The 19,679-nt window shown below is 42.9% G+C and overlaps 1 protein-coding gene across 10 annotated transcripts in view; it reads right to left on the minus strand.

Moving 5' to 3' along the window:
• Rdl (Resistant to dieldrin) overlaps positions 1-19,679 on the minus strand; it is an 81,206-nt gene that overhangs the window by 12,333 nt on the left and 49,194 nt on the right. For 4 of the 10 annotated variants that reach the window (XM_012377034.2, XM_067357238.1, XM_067357244.1 and 1 more), the window contains 6 exons: positions 14,270-14,496; positions 13,268-13,350; positions 4,718-4,855; positions 3,050-3,334; positions 2,207-2,355; positions 424-583 (listed from right to left, as the gene is read on the minus strand). In XM_012377034.2, the coding sequence (XP_012232457.1) occupies positions 424-583; positions 2,207-2,355; positions 3,050-3,334; positions 4,718-4,855; positions 13,268-13,350; positions 14,270-14,496 (1,042 nt within the window). Of the gene's footprint in view, positions 1-423; positions 584-2,206; positions 2,356-3,049; positions 3,335-4,717; positions 4,856-6,006; positions 6,145-13,267; positions 13,351-14,269; positions 14,497-19,679 lie in introns of all 10 variants that reach the window. The other 6 variants (XM_012377038.2, XM_067357228.1, XM_012377043.2 and 3 more) reach the window with 5 other exon arrangements.

The raw sequence follows: 19,679 nt of genomic DNA on the forward strand, positions 1-19,679 counted from the left end.
TTAATGCTTGGAAAATAAATTGTAGAAAAATTTTTCAATGCAAGAAGCTTCTCGTAGGATGATCAGTGACAAGCGATTTCGGTCGGTGTTTTAAGCGTAGAGAAATATATATATATATGTATATATATATAATACAACGGTCGCAGGCGCGTGGTATCATCGGCCATGAATATTGCATGTGGTCTTCGCGAAGTTCAAAGTGCCCGATATATCCATATTGCACGGTTGACGGCCTTGTCACAGGCCCTTCACCCGGCGATGATACCACGCCAGTGGCCTTCCGAGCTCGCTGACGGTTAAAACCGTACAGTGACGTTTATCGTTCAGAAGCTCGTTGAAATAGACAGCCTGCCAAGCTAAGAACTGAGTATTGTTTGATAGCTTGCCAGGCGGGGGGTAAAATAGTGTGATAAATGTGCGTACATGGTCTACTCATACCGTAGAGCTTGGTGATGTCCTTGCCAGGATGAATAATATGTTGCGGCGCGCTCGCCGTTTCCTCATCGGCGCGACCGTTAATGGTGTTCTCGAGCGTCCCACCTTTGCTGTGTGCCTTTGGGTCGTGCACCTTGAACCGCACCTCCTGGACAACATGGGACCACTTACAAGAGACACGGCAGTTCGCCGTGGGGTGTCCCTCTCCGAGGTTTACCCCTTACTTTGTCGGATTGGCATGCGACACCGAGGGCTGGGCAGTGTGTATTTTATCGTTCAACGCGGTGACGTCCGATTTTATGTTATCGGATTCGCTTTTCGATCGGTACTCGAGAGACTCACCTGCTTTTGCGTCGCTATCGCGACTTAGGTTTGTCAGTTTACGTGCTAAACGGGAGAAATGCGAAAATGGGGAAAGTCTCTCGTAAAACGCGCGGTTTAGAAACGCGCGGTGCGATTGCACGTGCTCAAGCAAAACAGATTGGTGAAAATTCAATTAGAAGCTGGTGTATGTGATATTAATTCGAAATATCGTTTGATTATGATGCGGAGGAATTATTATTAGTAATTTCAAATTTCTATAATTATGACAGCAAATGTTTATTTTAATTTAACTGCTGAATAAAATTATTATTGAAACTGTTTTTCAGCTCAAGTTAATATTAAGATATTAAATTGTGAGATGTATATAATTATGAGAAAATATAATTTTTATGACAGTTTTATCGTAAAATTAGACATTTTAAAAAGCTTGATATAAATTAAAAAGATAATTATAATATTTAATATTTTATAAATATTATTTAATATTTATAAATTCAATTTAAGTTTCGCGAAAAAGATATATAATTTAATCATTAGGAATGTAATTAAGAGAGTCACGTATCGTCGTTGAATATTCTCCGCCGAATCACGAATAATTAACTTGGTAGTAATAATTAATTAAAATGTCTTATCCTGCCGACGTTTTACGAGCGTTCTTCATCTCGTTCATTCTTGTCGCCTCTCCATTTATTTCTTTTTGCCCTCCCACACTGTCCCGTTTTTGCCTCGGCCCTTTAATATTTTTCGTTTTTTCCGGTCTACAATACCCAAGATTAAAAGAAAATTTATAGTGCGTCATATCCGTGGTGGCGGACGAAGCACGCCGTCCGGCGCGTTGCACGGCCGAATGGGAATTCATTTCGCCAGAACCTTTTAGCTTTTGACCTTTCATGGGTCTAGCTTGTCGTTTCTAGTTTTTTGGGGAGAGATGCATATTTACACTGCGCGATGGTACGTGCACTCGTGTTGAGCCGGATCGAGAATAATGCCCGACTCCGTCCTGTTGAGCCTGCTCTCGTGATGAAGAAAAAGAGCTTGATTAGCTCTAATATCCATTTGCCGCCGACTATCGAAGATATTGAACTTTTGCAGCAATCGCTACGCTGTTCAATATCCATCATTCGAAATTTAGATGAAAGTAGAAATATCCTATTGACATGGGCGGGACAAATAATATTTGTTGGACGGCTCTCGGGAGCCTTAAAATATTATAATTATGAAATATGTGCTATGGATTATGCATAAATCTAGAAACTGTGCCACGATCGGCGTCTGATTGTGTCATCGCAGAGCCGATCGTCTACGCGCTGAAAAACAAAAGCGTGTAAAATCGTCCAGGAAAAATGTAGTACGTCAGCATCTCCTGGTTATACGCGATGACAATACAATAATCTGCGTGAAGAAAGAAAAACTCGGAGACGACGGCGATCTAGCCGACGTTACTCACAGTTTGCTTAGGCGCGTGATCGCCGTGATCGCCGGGCACGCGCGGCGGTCCTGGATTCTCGCTCGCCGCCTTCATGCTCTCGGCTATCTTTTGGAAGCGATTCTTCCGCATCTGAATCCTCTTCGCCATGTAGCCCACCGTAGCGTACTCTGCGAAGAAGAAGAATCCACGGGAATGAAAACACGTAACCATTCAATGCCGCGACACGACTGCCACTGTAAGACCCGGGCGGTAAGCCCGGTACACGGGTCCCACTTCCATCCGTCGAGAATCTCACTCATGCTTGCGCTCCCGGTACTTGTGTAGAGCTCACGTGCAGATGAAAGAAAGCCATTTCCCTGGAAATCCCGCCATGCAGAACACCGCGACGGCGAAGTACCTTGGTGTCGTACGTAATGAGGTACTCGCGATCGCGGTTGTGAGAACGCAACATTGTGTGTGTGTGTATACATATACATATATATATAAACATATATATGTCGTCGGGCCGTGTCGACTAATCGATCGAACAATCTCGTCGGGACTCTCACTCCGGATTTTTCATCGCTTCGCGATCTCTAGGTCGCGGTGAAAACGTGAAAATTTCGTGAAAAACGCCATTTCCAAACGATGGCTCGGACGACGGGCACTCACTCGCCCGTCGGCGACAAATGGCGATTTCGAGGAAAATGGGTCCCTTGCATTTGTCACGTGAGCCCTGCACAAGTATCCGTCTACGATACTCTACGAGCTCGCTACTGGAACGGCACGGCTCCGAGCTATACGGAGTATATGAGAGGACGCAGGATGGAAAGCTTAATGGCAGCGACGTGAAGGCACGGAAGAGTACACGATCGCACTCACCGAGCAACGAGGCAAAGACCATGACGAAGCAGGTGCCCAGATAGACGTCGATGGACTTGACGTAGGAGATCTTTGGTAGCGCCGCGTTCGTCGAGGACATTAGGGTCGTCATAGTGAGCACAGTGGTTACTCCGAGGGCCACCCGAGCGGGGGTCGCGTTTCGGTTTAGCCAAAAGCTCACCCACGATATTATGACAATCAGCCCTGAGGGTATGTAGATCTGGATCAGGTAGTAGCCCATCGACCGTACGAACTGGATCTCGCAGGCCAGCCGCGAGTAATTCCCTGCGATTAAAAGATCGAAGGTCAGGACAGGGAGACGGAGAGGCGCTATTTAATGTCTCTTTATCTCCCGTGCTCACTGTCCTTCCTCCTCACTGTTCGTTTATCTCTCTCTCTTTCTCGCTTTCTCTTCTCCCACGTATCTCGTTTATCTCTCTCTCTTTCTCTCTCATCTCTCTATCTTTCTATCTCTCTATCTCTCTATTTCTCTTTTTCTCTCTCTCTCTCTCTCTCTCTCTCTCTCTCTCTCTGTCTTCCTCTTCCTGTGTTTGTTTCTGTGCTCTTCTTCCTTCGATCTCCCTTCAGCCCTCTTGCCCGATTGCACATTCTGTCACTGGTCTTTGCCAGGAAAAGCGGTTTCATTGTTCGCGAGTAGCTCTCTCTATTTCTTGCGCCGACCGGAAATACGGCGCGCCAGAGCTGGCTGGATGTTAAGTGAAATTCGCATCGTCGATGCGCGACTCTTTGTGTACTCATTGTTGTGTACGTATGTCTGCGGTGTGGATGTGCGTGCATGCACATTGGTATGTGAAGTGTGCCGACGGCGTGTATCGTGCGCCGTTTCTCGAGATACTCGAGATGCGGAAGGAGAAAAATGAGAAATCGACTGGATGGAAAATCGAGCTGCACCGCAATTCGCCACTCTGCGGTCGCTCTTTTCCGTTTTGGCGAATTGGCGGCAATTTATCCCTTGCGCGCCACTATCGGAGAAGGTGCGGCGTGAAGAAAGACATTAGCTTGCCTCCCTGTGTCGTTAGCCGTGATTGCGCATCATCCAGCCCCGCCGCTCGTCGCGGCGTAATCAATGGGTGGTACGAAAAGTATCGAAGGATGATGATAAGGCTGAGAGGCGATCGTTCGTGACTGAAATCGTTCTCGACCGAAGTGTATGCTACTCATCGGATTATAACACCCGGCGAGAGCTCTGTGTGAAACTGGCGCAGGAATTGACGAGATAAAACGCCGTGACGTTAATATGAGAAGACAATTGCGCTCACCGAAAAGTTTCATTCGGAAGCAAAAAGATTGTAGCTCGAGATGATTTCTCAAGGAAAGTTTTCGCAAGTTTGCGAGAAACGTCCGAGGCGCCGGCGATCCGTTGTAAATGCCAGCCAGTTCCGCCGTACGAGACGAGACCACACGACGCGTGAGATTGCGAGAAAGAGAGAGATCGATCGATCGATCGACGGCTTCACGTAAAGTAAGGTAACACAGGATTACGACGGTTCTCTCACGAGCGACAATTGCGCCTGCGGACATCGGATAGCGCTCACGTGTCTCTCCACCTTACCCATGCCGTTAAAAGCGAGGGTTGAACAATTATTTGTTGAAGGTGGGTGGTGGGGGTGGGGGTGGGGTGAGGGGGGGGTTGTGTTTATACGTTACCGGTGGTAAGACTAATCTCCATGGCTCGCTGACGGTGGCCGAGGACCTTGAACTGAGGCAGCGAGACCTCGTTGCTGACCCCGACGCTGTTCGGGCCTTCGTTCCACTTGTACCGGATGTCCCTCATCGTGTATCCGACTGAAAAAATAGAGAGACCCCCCGCGGTTGGTACGTACCTTCGCGGAAGCCCTCAAAGGCATTTCAGCTCCGAGGGGGCCTCCACTTACCTCGCACCCCCGTCAAACCTCACGAGTCCGCTCTCTTTCACTTTCTCCCCTTTCTCATTTGTCACAATTTTTTCTTCCTTTCTTTCTTTTTATCTATCTGTCTCCCTCTCAGTTTATCTCACTCTCTGTCCTTCTCAGCGAGAGGTGCCCTCGCGACCAGAGCTATCGAGAGCCCAGATTAAGCTAACTTTGAAAGAGCGTGTGTGGGCGGAATATCTGGCGTGTGACGAGAGAGATCTCATCGTGTGTGGGCGATCTTCTCGATTATTGGCTCACGCTCGAGAAGCATAAGGCGCGTATCATCCGTATTTACGAGTCCGTCGTGTCGAATTATTGTTTTGATGTTGTGGATGGTGGATGTTGGGCCGCGGGTGGACGTAATACTATTCCTCAAATCCATTAGCGACTTACTCGGGTAAGCATGGGCGCGCGTTTGTTGTTGTTGAGATACGAGAACGCGTATTATTCTGTCCACGGATCGAGGTGGGATCTACATTTCAAGCGCTGCGGAGCGTAACGTTTCATTTTCTGCAGATTCGTACCGATGTAACGACGAGCGGCAAGAATGAAAATAGCATACCGTCCACCCGCGACTATGACGAGGAAATCAAGTTTAGGGACGATGGATGTGTGTGACTTAATCACCGTCTGCGTCTTTTGTAATGTAGACAAAAAAGTCGATCAGTCGATCGGTCGAAATGAATGGCCGCAGGACTACGCTGTTCCGGTGTAAACTCGTTCTTACACAATTAAACGTGTTCGCGAAGAGATACACACAGGTGATCGGTGCGTAACGGTGCGGGTAAAAACAGGATTCACATTATATATATATATATATATATATATATATATAATATGTATCGAGAACCGGATAAATCGTGAGCTCGCGCGTGAGTACAGTGCACATTCACACATAATTCCGAGACGAATATGTCTTCGTCATCTCCGATCGTCGCGATCTTATGCGACAACGAATCATTTATATACATATATACTTATATCACTCACGCGAGCTTCTGGACCAAGTTTAGAAGGAAGCACGAATAAGAGGGGGATATCTACCTGTAGATAGGTGTATGGTTGTCTGTCGTTGCCTGTGACCGAGCACGCGAAACTGCGGTAGTTCCACCTCGTTCGAGATGCCGACCGACTGTAGGCCGGAGTTCCATTTGTACCGAATATCGCGCATTGTGTATCCAACTGCCGGGAGAACAAGAACACAAATATCTTCGCTCTAACATACAGTAATTAGACACTCAGGTAGTGTTCGGTACGGGACGGGAGGGCGGGTACCTCGGGGAGCACAGTAATTAGAAGCAAAGTTATCGCGAGCAACCTAAACCGGTTCCCGGTTGTTGCGTCACGTTCCAATTCTGCCGGGAAGTAGCATAAATTTGTTCTCGCGCGGAATCGATTTAGGATGCCCTCCGTGCCGCAGTATCACAGACGTCATCGAGTTAGGCATTATTGTTTCAGCCGATACAGTCGTTCATATTTTACCGGGGTCTGAAAAAGGATACTTTGAAATTTTTACACGAATGTAATATGTTGGACGTAAAAGGGAGGCGCTGCGAATCCTAAGTTTTATTTTCGTGTAAAAAGATTTTATGTCAAAGCTTTAGGTTTATAGTGGAAGTAGAACAATCTCATTCTGCATGAATTTCGGCTTTTGATACTCCGCGTCTTTGTGCTTATATAAAGAATATTGAAATCTCTTTCTTTCTTTCTTGCAGTCGCGCGTATCTTTTCTACTCACAAAGTAATGCCCTTCGATGCGTCTATGACGTTTTCCAAACCGAATTTGCGATACCGACGCCCGAGACCACGCGGAAAGAGATGCCGGTGAACGGTGTCTTCCTTTGCGGTAGAAAGTTAAGATTTTAACGCGACGTACGCGCATTGGCGGTTCGTTCCTCTCGACGGATGCATCGGGAGCTCGGCTTTTCCCGGCCATCGATCATAATTCGCGCCTATTAACGCCTGCTAATTCCTCCGCGCGGCCTCCAGCGCGTACATACCGCATTGAGAAACATTCCTCCGTAACTGAATCTTAGGTGATTACGATCGTTACACCGCATTCCAGGCACCAAAGTGGCATTCCGTCGCGGTGGCGGCCACATTGCGCGAGCATCGGCCAAACGTGGATTAAGCGGTACGCCTCCGAGTAATGCCAGATTAATTGCTTTTGTTTTTGGAATCCGATTTTGAATGCCGCCAGGTTTTATCTCATTCGGTAATACGCCGCGATTCCGCGCGGATGCAGCTACATGCGGCGTCGCGCAAAACCGCAATCTCCGGTAATGACATTACGATTCGCAACAGGCGTGTTCGACACTGCGGTGAGCTATGGAAATAACAGCTTTTATTCGCACCTCACACGCGAAAAATGTAGTCTCATTAACATTTGTTGCACAAATGTTGTAAAATGTTTCATAATATTTTATATAATTTTGTATAATATCTGGTATATTTTGCATTTTGCATTTTCTCTCTTTTAATTATGTTTCTTTCTGTTACGCTCATTACGCTTGGAGATGAGATACCTCGCGCTTGAACAAAAATTACAAAACAAGGATATCGTATTCACCGGCAATGATGACCACGCCTCGAGAAAAATATTAGCAAAAACATCACACGCGTCCGTTCGTTCGTTATTTCTGCCGATGGTCGTCGCATAGTTAAGTGCAGCGTAGACATATATATATATATAAATATATAAATTGGTACTTTTATAAAGTTTTAATAAAGAGGTTCTGCACTGGGGGCAACATTAAGCATTACAAGGGGCAAAGGGGTCAGGGGGGGGGGGGGAACGGGAGAAAAGGGGGGCGGGGGTCGTATAGCGATGGCTGTTGAATACTGCAGGAAGGAGGACTGCGGCAACATTAGCAAAATACCAAGGACTATGATAGTGACAGCAAGTTTAGGTTTAAGACGAAAAGTGGAGAGTGTATAAGTAGATATCGAGAAACACAGAGACAGACAGAGAGAAAGAGAGAGAGAGAGAGAAAAAAGTTCTGTGCTCTGCATGCTATAGTGGTACACGCAAGCTCGGGGTATTAGGTAGATTTACATATATGTGCTACATGCTTTATGCTGTGCATTTCACCTCCCGTGCTGCATGCTCCATGCTCCATTCTCTATGCGCCATGCTCCGTGTGCCGCGAGAACGCGCGAATTTCCATTCCGGGCTTTAGAGTCTCCCCTTCCGTTAAAATTCCGACATTATTCTTAGTTAAATGAACAGTGTCAGCTGGAGGCCTTTTCTCAGCTCGGGACTCTATTAATCAAACCCGTTTGACGTATGTGCAAGAAAGAAGGATTGCGTTTCTGCAATGGATTTTTTATCTTTATGCAACGTGGATTTCCCGAAAGGAGAAATGATTCGTCCGTTAAACGCAATGCAAGATGTTACAAATTTTAGACATTCAATATTATCAAGCAGAAATTAAAATCGAAATAGGAGCAAGTAAAATTTTATCATTATTGTGAACAAATAGTTTACATAATTTATCTTATTGATATTATTGCCTCGATAAAGTACGCGTTTATTCATCTCTCGTTCGTGATAAATCTCGTCTTGGATTAATGACAAAGTAATTCACATAAATTATTTGTGAATACCGTTGTAAGTTAAAAATAAGTATCCATGCCGACACATGCCGTATCAAAAAACTACGTTAGATAAAAACGTCTATTGCTCTATCATAGAAAAATTGAGGGGAAGAGAGGGGAAGGGACGTATATACCGAAACAAGTCGCAAGAAAGAAAATCAGAATCACAAGTCAAGCAGATTCAAGGCATACCGGTAATGTGACCACGTGGCGTGGCAGAAAGATGTTGCAGTCGTTTTTGTTCTTACATGCGCTGGGCTAGATGCACAATGCGTTTTAATTCGGTCGGACCATTGTCGACACGCCGTTTCTAGGTTTTAGCCTCCTTCGGGGCTGGCCGTCGTCGGCCCTTATTACGTCCCCGGACACGAGGCTCAGTGCTATATGTCGGAGGCCCTTCGGGGTTCCGGGGAAGAGGGTGGTCTCGGGTGAGTGATGGGCGGTGATGGTAAGTGGTGGTGGTGGTGAGTGGCAAAGTAGTGATAGTGTTTTTCAAACAGCGCACTCTCGTCGCGATTTCGATCCTCGGAGAGGAGCGATCGATCTTCGGCGGCGGCGGTGGCGGCGGCGGCGGCGGCGGCGGCGGCGCGCCGAGAGCTCTCGTTTAAAATTATATTTACAATTTTGTGCGTGTGGTGTATCTAGTTCTGCGTAAATCTCTCCCCGAACTCTCTTCCCAGGGGAAGTCGCCGTCGATCTCGTAGAACGGATTCCACTCTCTTCTATCGACGTGTTCGTCACGTACGCGGACTAGATACTTGCGCTCAGCGTTTTTTATCCGCCATCGCCAGCACGCGAAAAAAGTCCTCGCTCGATTCAACGCAGCTTGCTCAATCAATGATGAACGGTGGATGATTATACTGATCGCTGCGTGCGCGTATGCAATCCGCGAGGAGTTTTCGCTCGGCGGCGGTGTAGAGGAGGATATGTCGTGTATATTTAGTTATATCCGTGGCATGTGTACGCGCACGGTTGTCATTCACTGTGTCGAATGACCGCGCGATCATCGAGAAATCACGCGTTCAATTAAGACCGACGTGACGACTCACGGTCAGCGGTAGCTTGGTAGAGTGGAGACCCTTCGGAAGATGCTCGTAAATACGTTCACATACGGTCTTTGCGTAGGATGCAACAAAGCGTGTCCTGTAAACGTATTGGTTCGTTGGATCTGATACGTATCGCTTTTTTTTTTATTTTTTATAATTGAAACTACCTCGCGAAGGGAAAGCAGTTTGGACCTCGTCATTTTTGGTCGTGAAAGTCGCAGTCGTTTCGTGTCGACGAGCATAGATAACGATATACGCGATCGAGCTCACTGCATTTTGAGATTACTGCAAATTGCACGTCTATTCTCATCTTCGGTTGCGATGGTCTACACGCGTGGTTATATGTCCCATAAATTAAATTCAGTGAAACACATAAAAAGAGGGAAACGGTGCGATCTCGATTCGCGCATAAAAAATTTTATTTTCTCTGCGTAAGATCCAAATAAAAACACTTTTATGTATTTTTTACGCAATTGTAAGACCGTGGAAAAACCGTGGCAATTGCAAAAATATTCGCGAGATAGTATTATCGTCGTTTTCTTTATCGTTTTCTTATCGCAGAGATATAAAATCGATGAAGAAAGAGGTAATAATATCGCGTTTAATAGCTAAGTTAAGAGTGAAACGACGTTCGTGATCCGGCACTTCTATCCGGCGAAACTAATCAAGAAACTCTCCAGAGTTCTACAAATTTGGCGCCTGCTCGCCTTTTCCTTTTATAGATCGCATCAGCCGCGATACGTTTCAGGCAGAATTCGCGCGCTGGAACGTCTATCATATATCAAATTTGCGATTTAAATGAAAATGAAAGATTTGAAGCGATCACGGGCTAAACCACACGAGGAAATATGAATATAAAATTATCGGTAAATTGCATTTACCGATAATTTTCACTCTGTGGAAAAAATAAAACCTTCAATAGAAATTTCATGTAATTTCAAAATATCACAAAACGCTTTTAAAAATCCCAGGAAAAAATTTATTAAATTATCAAATTAACATCTTATGAAAGATAAAACGTGATATCGCACTAATAAACGGTTTTGCCAATATCGGTTAACTTGAACGATAGCTTAGCCGACTGTTTACTCCTTCTTAGAACTTCAATTAGAAAGCGACGGAGATTCAGTTAACCTAAAGTTGAAGTTAACAGGAGCTGGTAAATCTTTCGAATCGCGCGTCTCGGAAATTTAGCGACTTGCGTGATTTTCCCCACAATTCGCGGCGGAAATGTATCGTGACAACTTATAACGATCGCAATAACTCGCGTTCGAGCAATCCCACCAATTAAGGACGAAAGGGCGTCCGCGAGAGTCCGAGTCTTCTACTCGACGAAACTAATCGGCCAACTTGTTCGGCTCTCCGCGATATCTCGTATACCGCCAGACTTCCGGTGACCCCTCGACCCTATTCCACGACCGACTGAGTTTTAATATAGATCTTTTAGCCAGAGGCGGAGTTAAAGCCAAACTTTTTCCATCATCCTGTATAAATCGGTTACGTTGAACGCTTCTGCCTGGAACGATTAAAGGCAAATAAAACTCGTGATTATTTTTCAATTGATACGTTGAAACGTGCATCCGCGAATCTTGCGTTTCGTAATTTTGCAGGTTTACCGCGGGTAATGCGACTGTTTGCGACACGAGGTCGCATTTCTAATTATTCATTACATAATCATGGTTATAATGCTGATTTCGAGTAACTGCGTATATTGTTTTATTCGGGCAATTTGCGTACACGTGTTACGTGTGTTACGAATTATTAACGCCGATACCAGTGGATAACGTTTATTATTTCGCGATGTGAACGCATGTGCGAGTAAATGGCGAAACGATCCTGAACAAGCGACCCAAGTTCTCGTCCGTTTTTGCATATATCCACACACCGTGCAATTTGCAGCAGTGACGACAGTCAACACGAGCTCGTGACAGTGAAACGTTAGCACTATCACACACATTGATACGCACACACTCACACACACATGTGGTAATCTTTTAGCGTGTATTTCTCCGCGCACTGGGATGTTCCCACGGCGCCATTATAGCTCCTGATCAACCTACGGTTTCTATTCTCGGTTAACAGCTTAACGGAGCGACACGATTAATCGAGACGTATCTCGTCGATCGCTCAGTTTGCGTATACAGTGCGCGCAACTGACCGAGGCCGTTGTCACGGCGCATCGGAAGCTCCTTCTTAAAGTGCTCACTGATCGCACACTCTGCTTAATCGCAGAATCGGGCTTCTATTGTCAAATCTACTACTGTCCAAAAATGAGACGTCTATATCTGACTTGCAGATATATCGTTAATGATAAAATCATTTTTTGTTTTTATGGTTTAATGCAAGATTCAATGGAAGAGCAAATTTGTCGGATCCCGATTGCATTGATACTTGAAATTTCAAAGTGCACTTCTTTTAGTCCATCGATTTCTGCTTCGCGAGAGAAAAAATTAGAAAAAAAACAATGGCTACAATAAATGCCCGACTTTGCAAGTCCATGTTGTTACATACGCACAACCACCGTGTATGGAATAAAAAAAAAAGAAAACCAACCAGTGTGTGAGCGAGAGCGGGTGAGTGAGCGAGTGAGTGAACGAGGTGAATGGGAGTGATTCTCACTGTGTGGCTGACTCTGACTGTGTGAGTGAGCGTGTGAAGTGGCGAGTGACGGACAGACAGACAGACAGATAGACAGATAGAGAGGGGAAGATAGAGAAGAAAGAGAGAAGTAAAATCTGAATGTCGGGAAAAGGGCGAAAGGAGAGGAGCAGAAATCGTTGGCGGCTGAGGGGGACGGGAGGGAGGGAGGGAAAAAGGAAAAGGGGAGAGTGACGGGTTATAAAAGTTGACAGTATTCTCTGTGTGAGCGTGTAATAGAAGGGGACACGAAGTTCTTTTTTTATGCCCGACGCAAATATACACGGTAGAAGCGTCTTTATCTGAAAAAAAGGGTTCAAAGCGATGTACAGTTGAATCGCATTGAATCAGCGACAATCGACTATCGATAAGGATTCTTTCTGCGTATCGCTTTCGGCGTTATCCTCGAATTACATGCACGAGTTCACATGCTGGAATTGATCGTTCGTGCTTTTACAAAAATCTGGGTGATAATCGCGACGTTACGGTAAATGTAACAGCGCGAAATTTTTTCCGAGACGCAATTGATGGTCGTCGACTCTCAAAGATCTCAATTTTATTTCTATCAGATGAATAATTGTTATTCCTTTTTACGATTTTGCGAGTTAACAATTATTTTATCGTCTAGAAATATTAGATCTGTCAATAGTACGACTGTCGCACGTTATACATTACATTGATTGACTTTATACTTGTTAAAAATCTTTAGCGACAATGTTTTTTTTCTTCTCTAAAGTTACTCCGAGCACGTGCACACGTCGATGATTGACGCCAGAAAGATACGGCGAGTCGATTGTCATTCTGAGAAGTAATATCGTCGAAGTGCATGGGAATGTCTCTTTGACTTCCATTATAGTATGCGCAAGTAATGTATGTGTTAGTATGTCGAGTAGAGAAGTAACATAGGCGAGGATGTTGAACTCTGCGAAATCATATTTTGTTTGTATGCACTCATAAAATGTATATATATAAATAGATGTATAGACATGTATATATATATGTACACGCGCGTGTTGCGTACTTACAGCTCTCGATCTCGATATGGCAGAGTTGCCGGTCCATCGGGAAATACTGTAAGTTCATAGGACACGACGCTGTAATCGTTAAGCTGAAACACATTCAAGTAAAGTCCGTTTAACAATCACTTCTCGGCGACGTGTTTTACGGTACGTGCGAATACGAAGGTGGGGGATTTACAGCTAGCTCATTTATGCCCGAGTAACGTGTTGAATCAATATGTGCGAATTAATTCGCGGTCGACCTCATTACGCTTGAGTCACGTCGGAATTAACGTGCAAGAACCAATTCGCATCGATTTGATCGTGCCATATCGTTAGTACGTGTCTATTTTCGCCTTTCCGACGAGACGTACCGCGAAATGGTACAGACATAGTACGTATTCGTAGTATGATTCGTACGTGCAAACGACAGTGATCGATGACTCGCGCGGAAGCAGGGAAGAATTTATTCACGCAAACGAGCGCGCCGCTTCATCGATATTCTTCTCCCGTTACCGACAGCGAGCGGCTCGATTCGGCAGTTCCGATCCGGAAGTCGGGGATGTAATATAATGGAACGATATTGCGAGGGAGCGCGCAAGTTAGGTATGCATGGATCGTCTGAATATAGCCGGCGCGTTAATACCAGAACACTCTGGGCGCACGAACGGGGGAGGGATAGATACGCGGAATGATACGAGCTGTGTCGAATAAGAAAGGGGGGGGGGGAGCGGAGGGTGAGCGGCCGCTACAGGGAACAAATTTGTCGTGCTGGGTACAATTGGTCCCAGAAGTGCCACGAATGTTCCATGATGAAGAACAATGGGCTCGATTTATAGTCGCGCGGCAGAAAATACCGTGACCGTACACGGACGGTGAAAGGGTGGCAGTTCGGGATTAAATCTGCTCAACTTCCTCGATGCGGAGAAAGGGGTCTTTTAATTCCAATCTGTTATTCCATCGTCCGCTCTTTTTCCGTAGTATGATCTGAATTAATATTCATATACAATTGTGAAGTACTCTACTCACCGTATACTACGCGTGATGCTTCCCGAGTGATGAATGCGAATGAACTCGTTGCTGGTGGTAGCGATGTGAAAGTACGACTGCTTCTCGTTGACGAAGAAGGTGTCGGGCACCCAAATGTTCTTGATGAATTCCGAGCCGACGCTGAGCGTCTCGACGCCCTGTCGCTTCTTAAATGCGAGTCGCGGATCCGTCCAGAATTGTCGGAAGTAAAAATCCAACGTGAAGTCCTGGTACGACACAGGTGACTTATTAGACTGGAAGTCGTTTGTGTTCACAAACGCACTAGAGAAATACGAGGATTTACGTAAGCTTTTCCGTGTTTCTCGTACCGCGTTTTCAGTTATCATTCTAGAATCGACAAAAGTGGCAGGGAATTTGTCGAGTTATCGCTATTCTTATCGCTACTCAAACATATATTTTTAAGACGAATTGTACTCGAGCAATAAATCAAGATGAAAATTATAAACAAATTTAACAATTCGAGAATACAATGAAATGTAAAGCGCAAAAATTATTAATACAGTAACATTGTAAGATAAATTTACATCATTTGAAAGTATTACAGAAATAGCGATAAAACTCGTGAAGCGCGTTCTTCTTGTTAGTCAAATTCAATTCCAACGAACGGCATTGTGAATTAATAGTTGGAAATTATTTTCAAGATTCGCAGATCTTCTTCCACGGAGCGTACAAAGATGAATTTGAAATGCTACGTTAGTCCTCGTTCTTCCCATGTGTCTGACCGCGGAAAATCTCAAGAGATTGAAAAAGCGTTCACGTTCTTGCGCGAAAGAACGAAAGGTTCACGCGATCGCGCGGGATTGTGCATAGGTGGTGCGAGATAAATAACGATCGGAGAGAGTATAACGCGGCTACGCGATCGCGACGCAACGATCGTTCCGAACGTGACGTGTCGATCGGAAGAGATACGCGTGCGGATAGTTGCGGGAGAGGAAACACGTTCGGGAACGTCGACAGGCACCTTCGAACGCTTATCGAAGCGGCTCGTCGCGGTTATCGTAACATCGTGAAATCGACCACTTAACGCTCACGTGACCTTCCATCCAGACCTCCTACGGCGTTTCTACTTGACCCCATGCTGTGAAACAAAGTGAGGCTAATTCGGCGCGGCGCGGCTATAAAGTCCAAAGTTGCGATGGCAACTTCAAGAGCTCTGTAGAGCGCTCCATCATTGGATCTCACACTCGCAAGAGCGTTTATCGTGGCACGACAGAGCGAGTCTGAGCGTAGTGTAGAGCAGCTTGAGCGAGACCGACTTGGGCTAAACGTGATTGACGACCACGGGTGGTTTCATTACTGAATTCGCGCGGTATCGTATCAAATATCGAAGTCCTACAAAAATATCTATTAAAGTCCCATAAATATCTATTAAGCTCGCTGGTAATTTGCGAATGCGTCGGTGATGAAAAATCGATACGCAACAGCGTATGTATGTGACGGAAAAATTTATAAATAATCCCGAATAACGTATATCTACAGTCATTATCTACAGTCGCGTATTTAATAAATGATTAAACTAATTCAAGTTGGAAATTGTTGCAACGATCCGCAGTTAATCTGTGATAAAATTGCGATAGAACTTTATGGTATTATGCTATTATAGAAACTTTACACAATATAATATTAAAAGGCTGAATAATGTCAGAATATAATAAGAGGCACTTCCGTACCGAGAAACCTCTTTCGTGTGTAGCTGAAGGCCTTTTATAATAATTCCACAGCGCACTACCATTTTGCCGTGCAAGTAATACGTTATGATATATACTCGCCGGCAATGTCACGAGTCTTTCACTGCCAATTTCGCCGAAAGGTTTATTCGTACTGGGAAGTTTGAGTACTAAGCCGAGGAGAGCTTGTGTGCGTTCGAGTGAAATAGACGAGCAGATTTATTATCCTATGTGGAAGTTCCTTAATCATTCTGCTATTGCAGCAAGAAGCCCCGAAGGGAATATATCTCAAACTTATTTGATGTCCGCAAGGTTTCGTTGTCTTATTGCATTACTCAGCTAAACTACGACAAAATTAAAGTATCATTAAATTATAATTGTCTCGCGACTTTAGGAGAGATTTTCTGTCAAGTGTAAATAATGCGAAGAACGTTAAACGAGATTTTTTGCTGTAAAGTCTTGGCAAAAAATTTTTTCCATTATTATTAAATATTACAATATTTTGCTTGAATCCGATTACATACATGATATTGTTTTGTTAACGATGAAAATTAATAGTTATTATTTTTTAATGAGACCGTGATAAATATTCACATGCTAATATTACTATGTGATAATTTTCTAATAACTCTTTTCGATATCAATCAAAAGGACCTGCAATGACGTGCTCACTCTACTATGATATACAATTTTCCCAATTGATCTTATACTGCCTAGGTGCATTAAAAATCTAGATACGAGCGCTGCTACAATAGTGTATAGTTAGGATGGCGGTGTAATGGTTAATAATTACGATACTGGGCGCGATTATGACTTGAAATCTTCTACGTGAAAACATATGCGTGACTCGCACGCCTCGTGAGCATTGAGATTCCTGTCAACGTTGGGGTCGATCACAGGACAGGAGTTTCGCGACGCGAGTATAATTCGTGTGTACACGCGAACGAGATAAGGTGTGGGGACCGTGTGTGTATAGTAACTACATATACGTATACATATATATACATCTAAAACAGATATCTGCGACGAAACTACCACATGCAGGCATGCTAGCAAACTGCCATAATATTCATGCACCGCTCTGCGAGGACAATGTGTGGTGGAGGATATAGTTTCTTTGAAATTTTCAACGATTTTCACGTGTTTGCCATTAAGAATCACTAACAGCACGGATATTAATTTAATACTTGTTCTTTTTTTTGTAGATATAATGATAACCGATAACGATGATAGACTAATATAAAAATTCTCTTTTTATATTATTAAAATATTCTTCTTATATATAATTAAAAATGCAGAAATTTAAATTCAATTTATTTGTCATGATCAATTGTGTGGGATTTCATTATTTTCACATTCAACCGGATCATAATCAAATTTTCGCCTTTAACATTATTTACTTCTTGGCAGCGATGTCATTAACTGCGTAAATTTTATGATCATTAGGAGCGACGTTTTGTTGAATTTTTACAATTATCAGCGGATGAAAATGTGAAAAACTTTGAAATAAAGTCCGGAATTTTACAACTCCAATAACATGTCACGATTGCCCGTGACGAGAGGGAGAGTTCGACCCGGGGCGACGCTTACCACCCTCTTCAACGACGTGTGCGCGCATACATGAAGGCTTTTCCTACCATTCACATCGCGTCGCTATGAAGAATTTAATACGTCTGGCACATTGTGCCCGCCGTTCATTCCATTGCACATTTTTCGATTTATTTTATCGTCGGTCTCGGTTGACGATTAATTAAAATCGGAATTGAAGAATTGAAAGATCCCATTACAATTTTATTATCTCGATGGCAGTGAGAATTTACGTGCTCATTTGATTGTACCGCGATGTTAATAATACATGTGATATTTTTGAAGATTTCGAAACGTCATTTACATGCGAATATAAATGCATGTAATTAATCTCGCGGATTAAACGCGCGAACGCCTTGACGGATATGAAAGACTTCGAATATCCCGTGGAGATGCCATATGGACCGGAAGTTGTCATCGTTCGCGTTTCTGGCGCACCTCCAGGCGCACTGCGGTTACCTCGTGACGTGTAATTGCTGCGCTAACAAATCCTCGGGTGTTATTAACTGATCACTGTCAACAATTCTCACACGAATATTCACGAGAATTTCTCTTCCGATTTCTGATTCCTTGAGTCTATTATAACTCTCGTTCCTATTTTTTTTTTTTACTTTTCGCTAGTTTTCAATTTCCAGTTATAGCGATGCATTATGTAGTAAATTTGTCTTCCTTGCCATGTGCGTTAATTAAAAGTCAACATGAGTATTTACGAGTAACGTTGTACTGTGGTATACATGATAATTGAAAAATGTTTAATTTCTAATACATTAGAGCAAATTTGTGGCTGTTATTACATTTGGAAACTGGACACGAAGTATCCATTTATTAGCAAGATGGTAAAATTAATCCTCCGCTAATTGCATATGTGTAAAGTATATTGATATTACGAATAATAATGATAATACTCTGTGCATTGGAATATTTTTCGTCGAGTTATAAATTTCATTTACAATTTGATAATAAATATGATTAATTTTTATATTTGTATATTTTTAGGTATGTTTGTGAGCATATATGGGAATATATTTTTATATGCATGCTTATATATTTTGAAACATACAGGATGGAGTACGCAGTTTTATGACCTAGATTATCCTTATTGTGTATTTATTGCAGTTATTGAGAAATGTTTTAAACAAATTTTCCTAGGTTTGAGGGAAACTGTGATATGTATGTATAATAAAGTTTTCACAGCATGCATCGTTTTAAGAGACATTAATGTCGCTAACATTTTAAATTTTAATTACAATTTTAATGAGATTTAATCGCATTTACATTTAAAAAAAATTAAATTAAATTATTTATAAAAAATTTATTTTGAGAAAAAATATAAAAGCACTGTGCAATAGATAATTACATTGAATTTAAAACACTGTATTTTTTTATTACTTTAATCAACAAAAATATTGCTATTTTAAAGTTTGAATAAGCAATGAGAAAAATTATTATATTGTTGCTTTTTTTATTCCGTTTTATTAAATATTCAAGAAATGTAAGAAAATGTAATATTTCCAAAGTGCAAAGCTATAAAATTATTTTCAAGGTATTTTTGAGAACTGGACAATAAAAATAATCTAAGTCATAAAAAATAGATATTCTATTCTGTATATTTTATATTTTATGCAATTAGATACTTCTGCTAATCTATACAAAATCTGCTATTCTGCTAATCTATAAAAAATCTAATTATATAATATTATGTTATATGTACATTGTATTATGAAGTAACTACGTGTATAATATGCATTAATATTACGTACTTTTCTTCCTTTTTTCATGGAAAGTACTGGGAAAATTTCTCGAAAACGTGCAATTATGAGAGGTATTTTATAATACATAAAATACCGATATATTTAGGTAAAAATATCATTTTCTTGTCACTTAACTATATAAATATTTTCTACCCTCATTTCTACGGGACGTAAATCTTATGCGGCGTAAATCGAGCAATCCGAGCAAATACGCGCGGGTCTCGTTGTCGGTGAAACAATTCCAAGAGGAATGCGAGTAGGTGTGCGCAAGCATCTCTATTACACGCAAATCGAAGCGTAAAACACAAAGTACAAGAGGGAAAGCTTTGTGGAGGCGTTTCAGGCAGAAGCTCGCAGGCCAATCAATCTAAAAAAAAAAAAAAA

The sequence above is a fragment of the Linepithema humile genome, chromosome 1 (genome assembly GCF_040581485.1).
Source record: "Linepithema humile isolate Giens D197 chromosome 1, Lhum_UNIL_v1.0, whole genome shotgun sequence".
Lineage (NCBI taxonomy): Eukaryota > Metazoa > Arthropoda > Insecta > Hymenoptera > Formicidae > Linepithema > Linepithema humile.